Source organism: Sphaeramia orbicularis, chromosome 8 (genome assembly GCF_902148855.1).
Source record: "Sphaeramia orbicularis chromosome 8, fSphaOr1.1, whole genome shotgun sequence".
Classification (NCBI taxonomy): domain Eukaryota; kingdom Metazoa; phylum Chordata; class Actinopteri; order Kurtiformes; family Apogonidae; genus Sphaeramia; species Sphaeramia orbicularis.
The window spans coordinates 8,579,637-8,601,316 of record NC_043964.1 but is presented as its reverse complement, the minus strand read 5'-3'; the positions used below and the strand labels follow the sequence as shown (position 1 = coordinate 8,601,316).

General features: G+C 37.2%; 1 protein-coding gene across 1 annotated transcript in view; it reads left to right on the top strand.

Annotated features, from left to right (window-relative positions):
• The first annotated feature begins 5,663 nt into the window (after positions 1-5,663).
• The window catches only part of LOC115424507 (growth arrest-specific protein 7), a 31,404-nt gene continuing 15,387 nt past the window's right edge, over positions 5,664-21,680 (top strand). The window contains exons 1-3 of the mRNA XM_030141819.1: positions 5,664-5,941; positions 19,298-19,387; positions 20,493-20,608. Coding sequence (XP_029997679.1) covers positions 5,813-5,941; positions 19,298-19,387; positions 20,493-20,608 — 335 coding nt within the window. The 5' untranslated portion in view covers positions 5,664-5,812. The remainder of the gene's footprint in view (positions 5,942-19,297; positions 19,388-20,492; positions 20,609-21,680) is intronic.

Below are 21,680 nucleotides of genomic sequence, written 5' to 3'. Positions count from 1 at the left end.
CAGGTTAAGACAGTAACAGAATAAACTGAATGAAAATGTGCATGAATAAGGAAGTGCAAAAAAACAAACAATACAAAACATAATAAGAATAATAAACCTCTATAGGTTATATACATATTTACGTAAGTAGAATTGCAGAATTAGAATTAAGCAGAATGGCAGTATGCAAGTCAATGACCGAATCGAGTTTTCTAGTCTTTTGGTGATTCAGAAAATCCAGTTTGGATGTAGATCAAATCAGAATGTAGGACATTGACTAAATAAAATATGTGGGACAAAGCCCCACAATGCTTCTTTGTCCCTGTAAAATTGTAGTGCTGGTGCAACTGGCCAGAAGACATAAATCATAATCCACTGTGTTTATCCTACATCTGGGGTAATCAACTTTTTTGTCCCAGAGCCAGGCGTTTTCTATGTTAACACCCAAACAAAAAAAGCCCTAATTATTCTATTGTCAAACATGTTCATTGGCAATCATGTTGTGTAGGTACATTAAATGTGTGGTTTTAGTATTTGAGTGTTACAAAGAGCTGTAGTACTACAGTGAAAAGGGAATGAACAGAGTTTAATCTAAACACCTTTTTTATGTAGAAAGGGCTTTCCAAAATCTGGCTATATTTTTGAGTTGCCTCTTTTCAGCCCCACTATCTATGTGACCCACAAAACAAAACATAAATCCTTCTAAACACAGTGCAAGTAGAACAACGGTCCCCAGACTTTGTCGGCTCATGACCCAAAAGAGATATTTGGTGTCTCCAAGGACCCAGGATGTAAAATGATACAAAACTCCCATGTGAATTTCAACAACATCTGCATTTGTAAATTTCCTTATGGGATGAATAAAGTGTCTATCTATCTATCTATCTATCTATCTATCTATCTATCTATCTATCTATCTATCTATCTATCTATCTATCTATTTATCTGTCTATCTATCTTACTGGCGGTTCTTCCATCGTCCAAACAGAGGGCCTCATGGAGAGCATTTTCTTATTTGTATCTGAACTTTTTCTAACTTTCTTACTTATGATCAGAAAACAGTGAAGGTAAGACAACATTCATCATCATCTCTTCATTATATGACCTTTATTTTTGCTCATCTTTGTCTCGTTCAGTGAGTTTTATTGGTAGAAATAATACTTGTACTGTTGGATCTGCTTAGTGTTAGCTTAGCACAGCGGAGTTTGTCTCATTGGTCTGTTGTTTTATTAAGTTATTCATGGCATACGCTGGTCTCAGACTGTTAGTTTGGTTTATATATTTGTAAATTTAAGTGCTGTTTGTTCAAGTTGTGTGCTGCTTTCCAGAAACTGGCTTAGTTGAGCTTTTAGCTGACATTCCTCTGGTTACATGGACATACAGCATGTGTACGTTGCTACAGGAGTCACGTAGTATTACCATGGCAACACAGTTGGAACCACGGGGGCAGCTGGGTATAAGAAGCTATGTGTAATGGACTTACATCACACCACATCAGATTCAGCAAATGCTCGAAACCTCAGAAATGAACCATGTAAACCTGAAGCTGTGCCACCGGCTGTGTCAGCCACAGTTTAGACTGAGGTAAAGCAGTGAATGAATCACTCATGTGGCAAGAACAAATTTAACTGTAGTAGTAGTAATGCATGATGTAGAATAAACAGATGTTACAGCCGGGATGTCAAACTCATTTTCTTTCAGGGGCCATATTCAGCCTAATTTGACCTCAAATGGACCTGGACCAGTAAAATAATAACATAATAGCCTGTAAATAATGACAACTCCAAATTTTTTCTTTTTTTTAGTGCAAACAACATTAAATTATGAAAGTATTTATATTTACAAACTATCCAAACAAAAAAGATGTAAATAACCTGAACAAACTTATATTTCTTTAGAAAATAAAGTGCAATTTTAACCCTTTCATGGATAGTGGTCACTCCAGTGGACAGTTATTCTCCAGCTGTTCTCTTGTATATTCATGGATTTTGTTGTTTTAGTTCCATATCAGCCAACACAGTGGACACTTATGCATCATCCCATACAGTGACATTCATTCCATTAATGTAACTTTGCTGTTCTTGATAAACCTGATCTGCACAACATGTTTGACTGCAAATCAATTGTTATTTGTTAGACAAAAAGGTTTTTTTTTTGTATATTATCTCCATGAAGTGAGTAATTACTAGCATTAGAATATGTTAAAATGTGAGAAGACATCAGATTAGTAGCATTAAAAATGTTTTTATTTCATTATTTTCATATCACTTTCTGATATTGGGTTTTAAACCATTTTCTTTACTTCAAAAATTAAATGCCTGGATATTTTTGTAACTCCATAGGAAAAAAAAACAAACCTCAATCACATTGTATTTTTCATGGCTAAGGAGGAATAAAAACAGTCAAAAAATAAATCTTGACTAAGGTTCTCACAATTCATGTATTAAAGGGTTAACAATATTTTGCCTCAACTTATCATTCATATATGTGTATTACAGATTGGATCTACAAAGACATGTTAAAATTGCACTTAATTTTCTTTAGACATTTCAGGTCATTCCTATTTGTTCCGGTTAGTCACATTTTGCTTTCAAAGGTTAATTTGTTAATGTAAATATTTTCATAGTTTAATAGGTTTTTTTCACTAAAACAAAGAGAAAAATTTGAAGTTGTCATGATTTATAGGCATAATGTGTGACTATTTTTTTCAAATTAAACCAAGAAGAAAATTTGGAGTCATTACTTATAGATTATTCTGATTTTACTTGAGATCACAACTGGTCTGAATGTGACCTCTGAACTAAAATGAATTTGACATCCTTGACAATTAATATTTTCAGTGTAATTTTTGCACTTTGTAAATTCATCTTGCCAAAACCAGCCTGCCATTCCAACCTTTGGCGAGCCGGTTTTGGCCCACGGGCCTCATGTTTTACATCCCTGCCTACAGCCTCCCAGAACCCAAATAATGTCTGCAAACAGGACTAAAACTGACAAATACTATTTCTAGTTATCAAGACACTAGTCACCAACTCAAAAACACATGAAAAGTAAAAATTCAGTTGTTATAAATTCAAGAATACACAACTTTCTCTTCTCAAAATACTCTCTTGAAAGTGTCTTCTTGTGATTTTCTCCCACACTGAGACTGTTTCATCAGGCGACGTTCCAATTTGTTCATTCTTAGGGTTTTATTACTGAACACCTCCCCACATAAAACACATGGACGTTTCTCCTCTGCATCTCAAATGGTTGTTTGTCTGTATATGTCAGGTCTGTGTTGAACTGGCATCACGTCCACGCTGTACAGTACCCCGCCTTTGCCTGTTGAAGGCTGGGATAGACTCCAGCACCCCCGCGACTCCTCACAGGATTAAGCAATTTGGAAAATGAATGGATATCTGAATGAATGAACTGACATATCACTGTATTGTTATTTGTTTTACTCTCCAAATTGAAGACCCATTAAAAACAGGTCTTCAGTTTCAGGACAGGTAGAAGTACAGGTCTAGATATTTTGATTTGTCAACACGTCTACTGTGTTTGCAGCCCTCATTATATTGGTCTTATTTTTTTTTTTAGCTTATCATTAACCCATAAAAACCTATAAAAACAGCCACCACCAACCAAAACCATCCACTGGTCTAAAATGTTTACTACCTGTAGATCCACTAATCCTATTAATACATGTAAATAATTGATGTAAAATGCAGTTTACCAATTAAATACAAAGATTTCCAAAACAAAGTTAGTAACAGAATTTATTGTATTAAGCCCTTTGAGGGTCAGATTTAAGGATTAGTTATCGGTTTTAAGGATAATTCAGGCTTAGATGTCCAAAAGGATCTACTGATCTAAAATATTTAATAACTGTTGATCCACTAATCCTATCAATACATGTAAATAACTAAGGTAAAATGCAGTTTATCATCTCACCATTAGATATGAACCATTTGGACATTCAGAGGCTCCGTCGTGAACACGGAAACACCGTCATCTTCTACAACATTGATTCACCAGTAGAACCAATGGAGTTGGATCAATAACAGTGGATGGACACACTTGGTTTATGTTCAGTTATTGATATATTTGCTGAAAAAGTCACTTTTTCTTTAGTTTTCTCTTGTTTTTGATGTAATAACCCTCAATTTTAATCTGGGGTTTTATGAACATCTACATAATCAGTGAATTAAATATAGGAAAATAGCTGATTTTCACTTAAAAAATGCAAAATACAGATGATCATATTAGAATAAATGGTGATAAATGACATTCAATCTGGAGAAAAAATTATTTGGGACCTGAAACAAAAGTAGCACTGGGTCTTTATGGGTTAAGATACCAACACTTAACACTTTGCCCTGTATAAGCTTTATATGGTTTCAGTGTTTGTAAAAGTGTACTGCAGCATCCAAACTCTGTCGACTAAAACCAGGTCCGCTCGTGTAGCCCTTGTAAACCAGGGCCAGCATCGATTACATGCCAACCCACGTGACTAATTACGAGTCAGATGAGGGCATACAGTGTCACGATCACACAGGAGAGGAGATGGAGAGACAGTTGGGCCATATGGGTGGCTGAGATTTGGACTACCCATGTCAGAATTTTGCCGGCTTCGAAAAGGAGGCCAGCCAAGACAAGTCAAACCTCAAGCTGGGAGTACCGGGGGCTGCATCGCAAAAACCTGCCGGGTCTCAGGCAGCCGTGACTGGGATCGGGCTGGTCGGAGCGCCCGGCGCCATGTTTTGTTCAGCAAAGGTGAGAACACGAGTTGTTAATGTTGGTTGATGTGTGTGTTAAGTGGGTTTGCTGAGGCTGCGATGGTGTTGTCGGACCAGTGCAGGTGGGTGTTGTGGAAGGTGTGAGGGCTGCTGCCCCTGCAGGGATCACGTGTGTTGTGTTTGCTGCTGCGCTGCGCAGGGCTCGTGTTTTTGACGCCTCTCGTGAAGCATGGCCATATGGGAAAAATATCTGCATGAGCATACCTAATGTAAACACAGAGAGACACTTCAGGAACACAAAGAAAAAAAGCAAAGATTTCAATGTTTCCCTGAACTTGCCTCGTCAGCACACCTTTTTAACCCTTTAAACACACAATTCCCCAAACATCACATAAACACACAATATGAGAGGCAGCATCTGATTGGCTGCCAGCTTTCCCTCCTGCTCTCTTTCTCCTCCTCCTCCTCCTCCCTGTAGTAATTAGTCTTTTAAAGATCATCATTGAACCATTTCCATCAAACCAGCCCCCACTGCCTCCACTGCCCCCTCCTCCCTCACTATCTGACTCTCTGGGGAGTGACAGCGTAGGTGTGGCGTGTAAATAAACACCCTCCTCCTCCACCTCCTCCTTTCCTTCTTACTCTTTTTTTTTCTTCCCTCTTGCATGCTCTGTCTCACATCCTCCCCTCTCTGCTTCTCCATCCATGAACTGGCTCGGTGGTCTCTGTTCTCCCTCTCTCTGCGTGGACATCTCTGGGTTGGTGGGGGGAGGTGGGGGGTGCAGAGCCTCTCGCAGGCTGCATCCATCTCTTTGCAACCTTCAACCTTAAAACTCGTGTGACAGCAGCTTAACCGGAGGCTAGACTTCGTCACGCTCCCACAGCCGCCACCGATTCCCCCTACAACCCCTCCTCCTCACCCTAACACTACCTTCTCAGCGCCCCCTACCCCCACCCCCACTGCCACCCTCCTCCCCCTCCCCCTGCAACGCGACTCCACTCTCCACTCCACTCTGTTTGCTTGAGACTGAACTGAAGGCAGCTTCGGTGTGTGGAGGGAGAGAGAGCGAGGCTTTCCCAGAATAGAGAAGCAGCAGGAGGAGGTGAGAGGGATGATGATGGAAGCCAGCTTTGACACTGAGGAGAGTTTTGACGATCCCTCCTGTCTTGCCCCGCAGCCCCCCGGCTCTGTTTCGCCGGCCAAGAGGCAGATCAAGGAGGTCAAGGAGACCAAGACAACTGTGAGTACAAGGAGTGCCAACTTAATCCTTCTCTCGTCTTCTTCTTCTGATGCTTCCATCTGCTTCTGTTTGCCATCTCCATCCTTTGTGTGTGTAGATCTTTGTCTCTTTCTTCTGTCATCTGTTGACATTATTTTTCAGCTCTGAGCGCTCCAAAAATGCATTATGGGTTCTCTTGGAGCAACATAGGGTTCTCTGCATTGACATCAAATCAGAAACTACATTAGCCTCAATGAAGATGCTGCTCAGGAGTCCTACACTCAATTTCTCTCCCTCTGACTGACTCGCTTTGATCTATATTATTGATTCAACACCTGTCAAAGATAAATTTATGCACTTGACAAAGAAATCTGCTGGTGCTTCTCATTTAAATGTTTTTGAAGTGCGAGAAGCTGTTCTAATAGCCTGCAGACCGCTGTCGCTATTTATTTTTAGAGCTGTGCAGTCTTTTGTCTGTCAGATACAGAAGTGATGTGAGTGTTTCTGTCACCGAGTTTTTGCTCTCTATGATACTGTGTGGCCCTCTGACTAATCCACAGGGCAGTGCAGGTCACGCAGCAGTATTGGCGTTTATCATCCAGCAGCATTTAGAAACTACGGAGAAACTCCCTCTGTGCCTGTAGTAGAATTTGGACTATAAATCTGCGAGCAGGCTCCTCACAGAAGCTGCTAGAGTCATAAATAAAACACGAGAGATAATATTATGATTTCATTAAAGTGTAAAGTAGCTTTGTCTTGAGGTGCCCAGACGTAGCTTTAGTTATGTAATCTCTCAGTCTGTAATGATGACTGTGGAAGGGGGCGAGGCGAGCATGTTGTGGTGATGGTGATGATGTGCAGGACTGAGGGAGGACAGACAGACAGACAGAGGTGGTTTTGTGTCTTGCAGTGGGCTGGTTTTGTGCTCGGTGGGCTCGCTGACCTGCTGCAGCCACGGGAGCCGTCAGTCTGGCTATTGTGAAAACCCACAGACCTGCGAGAGATGCAGCAAGTCCAGTTTCCATGGTGACAAAAGCAATAGCACTGATTAATGGCTGTTGAAATGGAAAACACTGCTATAGGAAGCGGGGAAGCCATTCACATATTCACTGACTGCATACTGTTTGGGGGAAAGAAAAAAAAAAGACATGATCTTCTTCTTGCCCCTTTGCGAGGCCTGTTCAGAGGAGCATAGTTCTTTGTTGACACAGTGCTGTCGCTTCACTAGTATCCACCGGATTCTCATGTGGCGCAGACGAGGACTGAACAGGTAACTGAAATATTCTCCAAAGCCAAGAGCTGCAATTTTTTGATCATAGTAAAATGAGAGCTGCATTGTAGTGATACAAAAAAAATGACCTTTTATATATTTTCAGTGAAAATTAAATGCAAAAAATAATGTTCCCATGAAAATTATGTCTGTGAAATCTTTTAAAGTGGCAGCAGATTAAATCATGCGGGGGAAAAAAATGTAGAATTTGATTAAAAAAAAAAAAAAAAGACTGATCAACGTGATAGTGTTTCACGCTGCGAAATTGAAGGTGGTGTTGTGTCACAGAGTAGAGCAGTAGGGTCACGTCTGACTGAATCTGATCAGCGATTGGTAATTACAGCTGTCAATCACATATTTAAGCTCTCCCACCTGTCTGAAAACACCTGTGTGTGTCACAGATACACATGTTCTACAGCCTGAATATAGAGATGATAACTTAGGGAGTTTTTGCCCAGTGACAACAAAAACTATCAAGCCCTGCAGCTTTAATTTTTTGCTGTTGTGTGTAACAAACAAGCCCTTACACCTGGAGAATATATTTTTAGTTCAAGGCATCTCACATGTGGAACATTGAGACACATGCAGCTGGGAGAAACAGACACAAAACACACTTAAACGCACTAAAATAAACCTGTATCTGAATTTGTCAATGTTTTTTTGGTTAATTTATTTACTTAATGGAAAAATAAAATGATTGTAGTTTGAAGATGAAATTGGCAAGTATTTGTGGTTCTTCAAGATTAGAACATGACAAACTAGAGGTTGAACATTCAAAATAACAGAATATGCAGCAGAAAAAAAATATAAGTTAAACAACAAAACAATCAAACATTCAGTGTTTTATTGGATAATTGGAACAGAATAAAAACAAAAAGCCTCATGAAGACATTATAAAACACAATTATATCATGATAAACACTTTTTACCTTCTGCAAATTGCAATAATGTTTAAATTAAATGTTCTGTTGTGTGCTCGTTTTGCATCAGTTGAATGGTAATGCACAGCAGTGTCATTACAGATAGATAGATTCAGGAATTGGTGAATTTCCAGCTGTGTGGTGATAGTGGCCCATGGTTAACATCAGGCCTCTCAACTGGAAATGTTGACTTAATTAAATTGTGATAATGGGGCCATTGTTTCCCAATCGAATACAGATACCACACATTGAATGTCAGACTGACATGAGATGGACACAGTTGAGATGGTGCTGATTGAATCTGTATCTGTGGCTGCATGACGTCAACCCACAAAGGTGTCTTTTTGTTCACACTGGTGCACCTCACATCACACAGCCCTCTACAGCCGTGCAGTTGTCATGGAGACGCACACATCCATGACTGTTGGCAAAATGGACCCTCGCAGGACGCCGAGGCAAGCTTTCACATCAGATATGTGAAGGAGCCACAACCTTGTTTTCACCTTCACAGAGTGCAGCCAAAACGGAGCTGTCAGACCAAAAGTGTGTGTTTTTTCTGCTTATTAAACATTGGTTCACGTGCTGTTTGACTTGTTGCTATGCTGTGCTCGACGGAGGCGCTCAGGGAACAGCCGCTCGTTAAGAGTGTCATCTGGCTCCGCTGGCGGCGTTTTGATTGGTCGTTTCACAGCAGCAAGTCAGGAAAGGATTGAAGGACGCAATGAAGGAATGAAGAATAAAGACATTGTTTTTATAATGGAAAGGTGTGTGTTTAGCGACGTCCTATACAGCTAAAGTAATTTGTCGCTTAGCAACAGTGGCAGCGCTTCATACAGTCTCATTCGCTGTAGCTGAAATATTCTGCTCGGAAATGGATATGAGACATGAAAGAGTGTGTCTCATTTGTTTGTTTCGCTGCCAAAACATCATTTTTTATGTGTCTCACGGGACATTAGTTCTTTGCCTGCATCATGAGTTTTTCTTAATCCTATTCAGCAAAAGCAAAATGAGCAAAGATAAATAAATAAAAATTTAGAGACACGAAAAGCCTGGATGCAAACACCCCATAGGAGTAGGTGTTTATGAACATTGACTGAGGACAAAATGTCCCAGTTCACGCAACAAACAGGCTCTTAAACGCCTCTAAACACCGACGTTCAGTATGAAAACACCCATACGCTGGAGAATTGATATATTATGTTTTACACGAAACATAAATGAGGCAGTTCTTGATTTTGATTCAGTGAGCTGTGTTGAAAGAAAAAGACTATAGTAACTAAAACACTATAAGCACAAATCTGTGACCTGAGCTGCAACAATGTTGAAATGTAATGTCACAGAAATATATTACCTTTATGCCACCAATATGTAAATCTATTTGATTTGATTTGATTTTAGTGATTTATTAGAACATGCAATGAAATTTAACATACATGTGAACAAGTAAAACGAAAATAATAATACAAAACCAACAATCAAGACAATCTTAGACAGAAGAACAGCACAATAGTTTTATTTACGTGCCTGAATACAGTAATAGCTAATTTCTGCACATACACCTTTGAAGAGGGTTCATTTATTGGGATATTTTGAAAGAAAAACACAGCAATACCTGATTTTGTGACTTAGTTGTAATTTTGTTAAATTTCTTTATTTAATGAAAAATAGAATGAAATGAATTATAATTTCCTTTTATTTATAAAAGTTGAACATGGAAGATATGATGTTAAATAAATGTACAAAACCTTGACTGAAATATTGGGATAAAGTAAAAATAAACCTTAGTGGTTTTTCGGTGAAATATATCATTAATTGAACATAAAACAAGTGTCTTAAAAACTTCTAGTTTCAGATTCATCACACATTCAGATACACACTGTTTGCGTATTTAGTGTATTTGCGGTGTACTTTAATGTATTTTTGTGTCTTTTTTGGTGTATTTGAGTATCTTTTATATGTATTTTAGAATGTCTTTTTGTATATTTTAGTGTATTTTTTGTGCATGTTGGTGTATAATGACTCCAACAGTCATTCATGGGTGGAGAAATTCAGGTATGAGCTTTAACAGCTTGAACGTCAGTAGCAGAAACATTAGTCATGGATAAATGGAAATGCAACATTAGCTGGATTGAAACATGGTTCAGACTAGTTCAAGACAATAACTATAAGGTCTGTTATTTATGTGAATGGAAAGTCTGAAATTTGGCCACATATGGCTTAAAAATGTCTTAAATATCTTCTTCAAAATCGCAGGTAGCCTGCAACAGTTTGGAGTCTTCACTTTTATTTCCATGGATGTTTTCGATTCAAAAAACATCAACAGCTGTAAAATAAGCTCACTTACTCCTACCTGAAGGTGTCTGTTAAAATACTACCGTGAATAAAATGTCTGGAAGTTGACGCCAAAGAGATGTACTCTTTAACCCATAAAGACCCAAGCATCCACTGGCGACCAAAACCATCTACTGATGTAAATGTTTAATAACTGTTGATCCACTAATCCTATCAATACATGTAAATAATTGGTGTAAAATACAGTTTGTCATCTTTTCATGGTCATCAGATATGACCCATTTGGATGTTCAGAGGCTCTGAAGTTACTGTGGAAACACCGCCAACTTCTACAACATTGATTCACCGGTAAAACCCATGGAGTTGGATCAATGACAGTGGAAGGACACACTTGTTTTTATGTTCAGTTAGCAATATCTTTGCTGAAAAAGTTGCTTTTTCTTCAGTTTTCTCTTTTTCTGATATAATAACCTTCAATTTTAATCTGAGCTTTTTCTGAAAATCTACATGATCAGTGAATTAAATATAGGAAAACACATGATTTTCACAGAAAAAAATGCAAAATACAGAGAATAATATTATAATAAATTATGAAAAATCACTAAAGAAAAATTAAATATAGAGAATAATTAATTTGGGAACTACCACAAAAATAGCACTGGGTCTTTATGGGTTAAATATTGAAATTCCACAGCTCTTTTCAACTCGATAGCATCTAAACTAATTCATTCTATGTCATATCATGAGATGTATCGCATCAGTGGGTTCTTGTCAAAACACAACCCCTGTATTCATCGATGTGTCCAGACTAAATCCAACGGCCAGACTTCAAACATCCACCAAACGGCTTCAGATCCTTCAGAAGGATTTATTACACACTGAGCTCCCCTGTGTCATAAAGGTAATCTGTATTAATATTTTATTCCTAACCCTGGACTACCTCACTAAACAGCCATAAAGGAGAAGTGCGTTAGCCGGACAGCTTCCCTTTAGATGAATGGTCTCATTTTCTGCTGGGTGTGAGAGGCAGATAAACAACAGTCATGATAGATGTGGAGTCAGTGTAATGGAAAATCTGGTGCCCATGACAATCAGTATGATCTGTGAGGCAGAAAATGAACAAAGTGACTGGTTGGCATAGACTAAATCACCGAGCTACTCCTTTAGATTATAGCGTTAATGCGTTTCTGCTGCCTATTTGTGTTGTTTCCCTACTTGTGTTCAATTAGTTTCCTGGATATCAGTGTTTGGACGCGCACATGGCAAGTAGCCATATTAGTATTTCCTCTGAATTGTGTAGGTTACGTAACAGGCAGGAGTATTACTCATCAGGTTGTTTATTGGGAGCTCTTCAGATCAAGTGGTGCGATGGCAGAGCTCAGAATGAGGAGGTCAGCTTGGAGTGTTCGTTACAGATTCAGCTTTTTAATGCACTGTCTTTTTTTATCATCCAAGTCGCACTGCATCACAGAGGAGCCCTGAGTATGTTACATGGGATGGCATGTTCCATTAATTTAGTTTTAGTTGCACAGATGCAGTCCGTGTTATGTTTTGTATTTTATTTATACATGTGTTGGTGCTGCTTAAAGGTACAATATGTAACGTGTGGATTAACCCATAAAGACCCAAACATCCACTGACGACCAAAATCATTCACTGATGTAAATGTTAAATAACTGTTGAACTACTAAATCCTATCAGTGCATGTAAATAATTGGTGTAAAATACAGTTTGTTATCTTTTCATGGTCATCAGATATGACCCGTTTGGACATCCAGAGGCTCCGTAGTTACCGTGGAAACACCATCATCTTCTACAACATTGATTCACCAGTAAAACCCTTGGAGTTGGATCAATGACAGTGGATGGAGACAGTTGTTTTATGTTCAGTTAATGATGTATTTTAGCAGAAAAAAGTCATTTTTTCTTAAGTTTTCTGTTTTGATATAATAACCTTCAACTTTACTCTGAGCTTTTATGAACATCTATATGATCAGTAAATTAAATATAGGAAAATACCTCAATTTCACTTGCAAATGTGAAATACAGGGGATAATATTAGAATAAATGGTGATAAATCACATACAAAAGGTTAAGTATAGAGAAAAAATTTTCTGGGAACCACCACAAATGTACTTTATGAATGAAAGGAACTTAAAAAAGCAAAACATAACACAAACTCAGCTTTTACAGTCTGTCAGTGATGTTCCAGATTTACTGATTAAATGCTCTGATGTTCTGTTATCCACATTTATATATCCATGAATTGATGATTTACAGTCCATTAAATCCTAAAAGACAAGTTTTAAAAATCTTACTCTCTCAAAGATAGTAACTACTTCCCAATAACTGATTCAGTAACTTATTTATTGATTCTATGCTTGTGTTGTATGTTTTTGCCTGTTTTTTAAGATTGCACTGATCAGATTTTTTTGTCCATAATTATTATAGTTAATCAGCAATTAATTATAATAATGATCAGATTTATAATTAACTTTTTTTTACCCAAAGGTTCTTAATACAAGGGGCAAACTAATCACGTATGAGTAGTTTTTTTCAAGTGTATAATTCATGATGTAATGTGAAACAGGCCTTTTTACTATAGTCTCTATTTTTTCTCACATTTACAGAAAATATGCCATGTGATCTGGATATGAAATGTCCGGTATGAGACAAACCGATTCCCTGCCCAGTACCAGTACATTGTTGAAAACTATGAAAGGAAACTAAATATTGGCTATTGGATTAGATGTACAGGTGCCAGATGGATAGAAACACAACCCCAGTGGAAGGATAATGTGGCTGTGTTTATCAGCTGATGCTAAAGTGTGTAATAATAGGTTTGGTTGTAATGATGAAACTACAGTGGGGTTTGACTTCCAGCTCTGTCATGCTCAGACAGAAAGCGGGTTTTCATCCAATTGGATCGAATATAAATAGAATTTTCAGAGAGGTGCTTTGTTTCCATCCACTGCTGTTGTGAGATTCATCATCCGAATCATCATTATGATTTCACACGTTTCCACTTGGATGTTTTTCACACATTGTACCTGATCTGATAGAGGTGCTGAAGCTGTTTTAGCTTTTTACCCAAATTTAACCTCTAGTTTAACCCTCCAGAGTAGAGAGCTGCTCTAAAAATAAATATTGTTGAAATGGCAATTAATTGTGGCTTTTTTGATTTTATTGATTCAATGACAATGCAACTTTATTATACACTGTTTCCCATTTACACTTTATCTATCAAGAGTAAATCACATTGTCGCAATCATTTCAGGAAAAGAAGTACAAATATTTTATTAGAACTTTATGGACAACAGTCTGTATAAATGAATTAACCCTTTCATGCATACTGGTCACTACAGTGGACAGCTATTCTAGAGCTGTTCTCTTGTATATTCATGGGTTTTGTTGTTCTTTTTGTTTTTTATTTTTATTTTATTTTTTTGTTATTTTTTTACACATATCTTTATTAAAGTTTTAAGACACTACATATCTTTTCTGACATGAATTGGTAACATTATGTAGATCTCTCCTGAGCATAAACCCCCAGAATCACAAGCCCTCCCCATAGTTTTCTCACAGTTTATCAGTAAATTCATGTTTCTGTGCATCAAAAATTAAACGTGTGGTGTCCAGCCGAGTGGACATTTTTGCAGCTTCATGAAAAATAGGTTCATAGGAATTTTTTTTTTTTTCGTTATTATTTTTTTTTAATGTATTTTTAAAATTTTAAAATTATTTTAATTTTATTTATTTATTTATTTTTTATTTTTCAGACGAAAATTTTCAATCGCATTGTTTTTTTCATGCCTAAAGAGGACTAAAAACACTCAGGAAAAAATTTTGATTAAGGTTCTCATAATTTGTGCATGAAAGGGTTAATGTGTAACTAAATAATAATGCAAATTAAACATGATACTATGGACCTGTGCACGAGGAAATGTTCTCAGGACCTCCTGGACTAAAGGAACATAAATAATCCTCCACACGTCTTGACTTTATGATGAATTGGTCTTGAGTCTTCATGAATTCCATAGATTGTCATTAGTTGTTTGTCCATTGGACATCTGCGCAAAACTTTACTGATACTTACTGAATGTCAAAAAAACAGAAGCGCATAAGATCAGTTTTCCATTAAACCACAAACGCTAGTATTTGTTGATTTAGTATCGCGAGATGACATGAGAAGTCATTCCATAAACATGGTGATGAATGTAAACATTGTGTTGATTTACAGATATATTCATTATTATTATATATTACCCCTCTATCCCATAATAAATTAAAAAATGATTTGTTTTCCTGGTGTGTCCAAACATGCCACGCCATGTTTGTTTTAAACTCTTCTTCTTCGCTTGTTGTAACGTCGGTCAACATCTGTTTTGGTTTTTTTGGGGTTTTTTTTGTTTTTTTATTCATGTGACTAGTTGTGGGTCATTCCATTGCAATTTTGTGTGATATACCAAACCACCTCTTGCCAATGCAAAAACTTTAAATCAAAAACAAGAGTTTTGGCAAAATTGTCATTTTTCCAATAGGTACATTTTCATGCGCAAGTCATATTTGCGCAGTTTGAGGGTCAATGGAAAAGCGTCTACTGTTGTCTTCGTCTTTGTCATTTTCATCATCATCTTCATCGTCATCTTTGTTAGCAATTTTTTCCAACAGCTTCTTTTTACTCCTTACATTTTTCAAATAAAAATGTTCTGCAGCAAAAAACTACTCGTCAGATTCATTTCAAATTTTATGTGTAGCCTCCTTGGGACGATGTCTACAAAGTTTATGCATAGTTTTTAGAAATTTAGATTTTTTTATTTTTTATGAATTCTTCAAATATTACACATTTGCCTTTACTTATAATGGCCCATATTTTGATGGCTTATAACATGGAAATGGTTAGAGAGTACAAACCTCAAAGTCATATATGGACTTTCATTTCGGTGCATGACTAGATTTCAACAACCTCCTCTGAAACTACTGGTCAGATTAACTGGTCAGATTAGCTGCATCTTCACTTGTTTTGTTTTTAATGGTTGAGTTGAAAATGCAAAAATAAAAAAAAATAAAAAACAGGAGCTTGATGGATACAGTGATATCATTCAGTATGTGCCTGTTTTCAGCCCAATCAGTAGATGTAGAGCATTAGGTCAGGAATGAAAATAGGCGTCAGATTCAGTAAGTGATTATTTTGTCATATGATGAAGTGGACAACAACCAACGCTGTATCTAAAATGCCTTAATCTGTATATTCAAGAATTCATGTGATCAACAGCAGCAGCCTGTAAACTCCAAGGAGGTAAAAGTCTACACATAGTTTCCTCCAGTAGAAAAACATACTGCATTAAACGTAGAAGTGATTCTTAGTGAAGTAAAACTGTCCAGACGCTTAAATATCATTAAAGTATTAAAGTCTAAAGTCAGAACTGAACCTCATGTCATATTAATCTAGTGTTCAGACTGTTAAACCATTCACTTAACAGACTTTAACTTCTCCACTGCATCTCTGTTTTGCTGAATAAAACCTATTTCTTTTGTTTTTGTCTTTTTTACATTGTCTTTCATTTTATTTCTTCTTTAGCATAAATTCATATTTTCATGTTTCTACAGCTGCATCATCTTCACTTTGTGGCATCTAGTAACAATGTTTTCATCATGTTACATATCCTACATCATCTTTTTGTTGTTAGTTGAGCATGAAACAACACATAAAAATGAAAACCGCACAATTCTATTAATCACTTATAACTTAATACATTTTTCTTGCTTCATACAATCATTATTATATTCAGCTTTAAAAAGACTCAGATGAGCTCAGTAACAAAAAGACTTATAAAAATGTACGTGTATTAACCACTTTTTTAAACCAGTGTGTGAATGAATTAGACTTGTTGCATCTTGTTACTTCTTTGACATAGTTGCATGTTGTTTCCATCTGGCTACAGTGCTGTTTTCATCGTGTTGCATCTTTTACATCATCTTATTGTTAGATCATTTATGTCAAACTTAAGTAACAAGCCTGCTTTGAATATGGAAGGAGATATTTGTTTTAAAATGCCAGGACCAAATACTGAAGTAAAATACAGACACTGGAAAACTCTACATAAGCACAGTAATAAAGTATTTGTACTTATTTACTTCCCAACTCTGCATAAAAATCAATATCAGTGGCAAAAAAAGTAGACAGAACACATGCAAAAAAACTGACAACACAATGAAATAATTCCATGAAGAGGATAAAGAATGATATGAATATAATTAACCCTTTATAGGACAGTCATAGAAATACTCTGAAACTCAACATTTCAACCTTAGTGTGTTATTGGAGGACATAACAAGACTTTATTACTTTTGAGAAATTTTTTCCATTTTTTTTTTCATTGTCAAGTAGAAAAGCAAGGTCAATGAAGTTACCATATTTGGTTCCTTGTCTGGAAGTGGCAACAAAAAACAAACAAACAATCACACCTGTCAACATCCACATTATCCCTTTGAAAATCATTCCTTACATTAGTACCATTACTTCATGGTACTTAAAGCAGGTACACTCACTGTTCATGCAGAGGTGGACCTTACAGACCCTGGAGACCACATTGGACCTGAGATTGTTGCTTCACCGTCCTCACTGTAACTGTTGCTGTCACTGTCTTATAATGTATGCGGAAATGACCAAAAATAGTCACTTGCCTAATAAAGGGTTAATCAGAGCTTTCAGAGAAGAAAAAGTCCACAAATTGTTACCACTGTGGAATAATCTGGAGCAAAACTTAAAAATGTCTTCTTCAATCTGTGCATTTAAAAGGATGTATAAATCCACTATAATAACAAAATATAGAACATTAGAAGTACGCATAAAATAAGATATTATAGTTAGTTGGTTATCATGATAGGAAGATACTATCATATTTATTGATCATTGTATTTGGAGTAAATATTTGGGATGGATATGTATATTATAGTTTATATTGAAAACGGTTGATTATTGCAAATCTGATTATGTATGAGGTGACTAAAAAAAGTGTATATGAATGGTTTTTATGGATGTTTTGTGTTATTATAAAAATATACAGAGGAAAATGTGTGTTAACAAAGCAAAGGAGGCAGATCTAGTTTGATTATTAGTTTGTAAAAAGGGGGTGGGAGTCAATAAGTTATACTTCTTCCCACTCCTTTTCGAGTGCAAAAAAATTGTATTATTTGTTTTGACCATGTTGTATGATTCTTTGTTATCTGATGATTCTATGTGCTCGAAATAAACTACTACTACTACTACTACTGCTTTACAACTGAAGTGAAGAAGTGATTCTAGGTGGTGAAAACATTTAGAAAATGTATTCATGAGTACAATTTATAACTCATATTCATCAAAACCAATGCAGTGAGCATTGTAAACACCACAACTGTCTTGTATTCTGAACCTGAGATCAACTATCAGTTTTGGTTTGTGCAGTTTAATCGCTTCTAAATGAATCCTACTCATAAAAGTGAAGCGCTTCATTTGCCCCAGCTGGTAAATGTCGGTCATTCTTGTGCAGCCTGTGTGACAGCGGTACAGTGGTGAAGTCATGCTGTAAACACGGTGACTCAGTGTGTGTTTTTGTGTTTGGGGCCGGAGTGGGCCACTCCGATGCCCAGTCTGCAGCAGCAGTTGACATGGCACAGAGGGGATCTGGCAGAGCCGGGAGGGAGGGCTCGCAGATGGTGAACATTACATAATTGCAGCCCCAAGAGTAATTGAAGACGCTGCGGACCATGGAGTCTGTATTCAAGCTGAGTGCTGGGTGTGTTTAGCTGTAAAACCACATATTCTCCTGTAGATAAAGTTCATTTGTTCAGTACGATGGATCGAGTTGAAATGTTTTTCTTTAATAATTGATGCGGTCTTTATTTCTCGCTCTTTCCCTCCTCCTCCCTGAGGGCCCACGGGTCACCTTCTGGACAACCAAACAGCCAAATGTTTATTCATGTCTGACCTTTTTCCTCTCATCTGCATCGTCCAAATGAGGCCCACCTTGTTTTCTCTCTGACACCATTTCACATTTCTTAAATCTCCTCTTGTGTCTATAGACTTTCACTTGTGAATGTCTTATAACCTCATCCTGCAGCTCATTCACATCCAGCTGTTTTTATCGTAAAAGCATAACAAAAAGGTTTTTAGACTTCAAAGACATGGAAAAGTTGATGTATTGATAAAACATTCTCACATAAACAGATTTATTGCATAGAGTGTCATGATTTTGTGAAAAGTTCAGGTTGTGATGATGATGATGTGCAAAAGGTTTCCCAGTTCAGTCATACAAACTTAACCCATAAAGACCCAGTGCTACTTTTGCAGCAGTTTCCAAATAATTTTTTCTCTCTGTTTAACCTTTCTTATATGATTTATCACCATTTATTCTAATATCATCTTCTGCATTTTGTGTTTTTTCATTGAAAATTGGGTATTTCCCTATATTTCATTTACTGATCATGTAGCCGTTCATATAAGCTCAGATTAAAGTTGAGGGTTATTATGTCAGAAATGGAGAAAACTAAAGAAAAAGTGACTTTACATACATCATTAACTGAACATAAAACAAGTGTCTCTATTCACTGTCATTTGTAAAACTCCATGGGTTTTACTGGTGAATCATTGGTCAGATGACAGTGTTTCCATGTTCACTACGGAGCCTCCGAACGTCCAAATGGGTCATATCTGATGACCATGAAAAGATGACAAACTGCATTTTATACCAATTATTTACATGTATCGATAGGATTAGTGGGTCAACAAATATTAAACATTTTATATCATGAGATGGTTTTGGTCCCCAGTGCCTGTTTGGGTCTTTGAGGGTTAAATTAGCATCAAAATCCAAAGTGTCCTCATTTTAGTCTCTTCTCTTTTTGCTTCAGATCAATTGTGTGACTTTTCCTCTGCCTGGTGAAGGACCGGAGCAGCAGCTCCTCAAACCCAATGAATGGAGCTACTGCGACTATTTTTGGGTGAGTTCTGGTCAACATGTGCCCTTATACGTTAGAAGGATGTTTGTGTATGTTGCTACTTGTCGAAAATCAGGAATCAGAATTAGCCAATCAGTGCACCTATATCATTAAAGTAGCTATTCATTTTAATGTTGTCAAGTTACAGAAAGGAGAAGAAGTGTTTTTCTCCCATGATTAAAACATGAATAGATAACACAATTGTGCTCAAAAATGTTTGTTTTAACTAAACTGTAAATCAAATTCAGACTAAAGCCATTATTTTAAATGGAAATTGAATTCAGTTAGTGAAGCTGTCAAACAGAATGCATGGTTTTGGTTCATTGATTCCTCCATAAAAAAGCTGTAAACACATTTTGTTGACATTGGAAAACATTTTACTGGCAAACATGTGCTAGTATTACATGTTAAGTGCTTACATTGAATTATTGGTCTAAAAGTAGCTCAGAAAGTGACAGAAAGCACTCACTGTCCTTTTTGCCAGATGAGAATGTATCCAGCTCTGTCTTTCTCATTGGACTAAAGATGCAGTTGGCTTTCATGTTGAAGGAGGCGGATTGCAGGTGGAGAGCTGATCGACCGCCTTTTTCTGCAAACACAGTGATCATTCTGGCTTCAAACGTCTCCCCAGCGTCTCCTGCAATTTCCTGCTCTCCTGCCTAAATTACATTTGTATTGGAAACCCTTAACTCTCCATAATTGACTGAAATCGGATCTGTTTTCTCCTCTTTTATTGTTGTTTGGCTGTTTGTTTGCAGCCTGTCTTGTCATATCCTGTGTGATTTTTACATCCACTGACCTGCTGTGTGAAATAAATTTGGCATCTCTGTTCCACGTGGCAACACTCATCCAAAAACAGAGCGCTGCATGTCGACAAAAGCCTTCGAAAACACTCAAAATTCACATGTCCTGCCCAAAAGTGATTGACGTACACACACCAACGCACACCCTGGTTGACATGTACAAATGAGTCAGTGAGCATCTGACTCATTCCCTCAACCCAATAACGTAAACAACAATGTGGCTTCACTGCACGTTCTCTCTCTGAATATCTGTAACTGATTATCGGTCCTTCATTGCGTATGAATGGTGGTCTTCTCTCACTCAGACCGACAAGAAGGACCCCCAGGGGACCACCTCCCTCCCGGGCTTCGAGGTTCTTCTGCAGAAGCAGCTGAAGGGCAAACAGATGCAGAAAGAGATGGCAGAGTTCATCCATGAGAGGTAACAGCGTCGTGTTAGATGCACTGTCAGGCTATATTCTGCTTTTACTGCAGCAGCAGAGTGTGAAGCTTGTTGACAGCTGTTTTAATGAACAGAGAGTGAAGCATGAGGCGTCTCTGGTGCTTCCATCAGTGCAGATCACACATGACAAAAAGATGACAACAAGAGAGCAAGATGCAACACAATGAAAATGACGTGTAATAAGATAAAAATGACAAAAAATACATGGCAAGATGTAAATCAAAATGTCTTGGAAAGCCCTAGTTTTTACTTATGAACAAAGACTACATTCCACAATGTGTATTCTTTCAGTGTTACTGCAAATATTGTATATACTTCATGTAATATTCTTCAATAGAGTTTTGTACTCTTTCTGTTTCTGATTACTTTTTCATTTTATTCTGTGGTGGACAGAGGACCCTTAGGAGACAAATGGATTATATTAATATAAGTATTTATTCACTTAAAGTAATCATACATACATGAATTGAGTGATACATCCATTTAACAAGGGGTCATGACCACAGAGAAACACAGCAGAGACAGTGAGAAAAGCAGAGAGTGTTCAAATGATGCCACTATAATTCCCTTCATTGTAATACAGTATCTGTGCTTTCTGCACCTTATATTTTGGGTATTTACTTTGTTTTTAAAGCATCTGAGGAGGATTAAATCAGCTATATGTAGTATTTCATTCATTCATTCATTCATTCATTATCTGAACCCGCTTTATCCTCACTAGGGTCGTGGGGGTCACTGGAGCCTATCCCAGCTACTTATGGTCAAAGGCGGGGTACACCCGGACATGTCGTCCAGTTCATCACAGGGCTGACATATAGAGACAAACAACCAATCACTCTCACATTCACACCTATAGGCAATTTAGATGAACGGATTAACCTATCAGTGCATGTCTTTGGATGGTAGGAGGAAGCCAGAGTACCCGGAGAGAACCATGTAGTATTTCTACTTTCAAATGTTTCAAAACTAAATTCAAGTCTAGTCAGAATAAAGAATATTGATCATATGTCAAATACATAAATGTATTGTTTCGAGGGGAGGTATTTGCTGG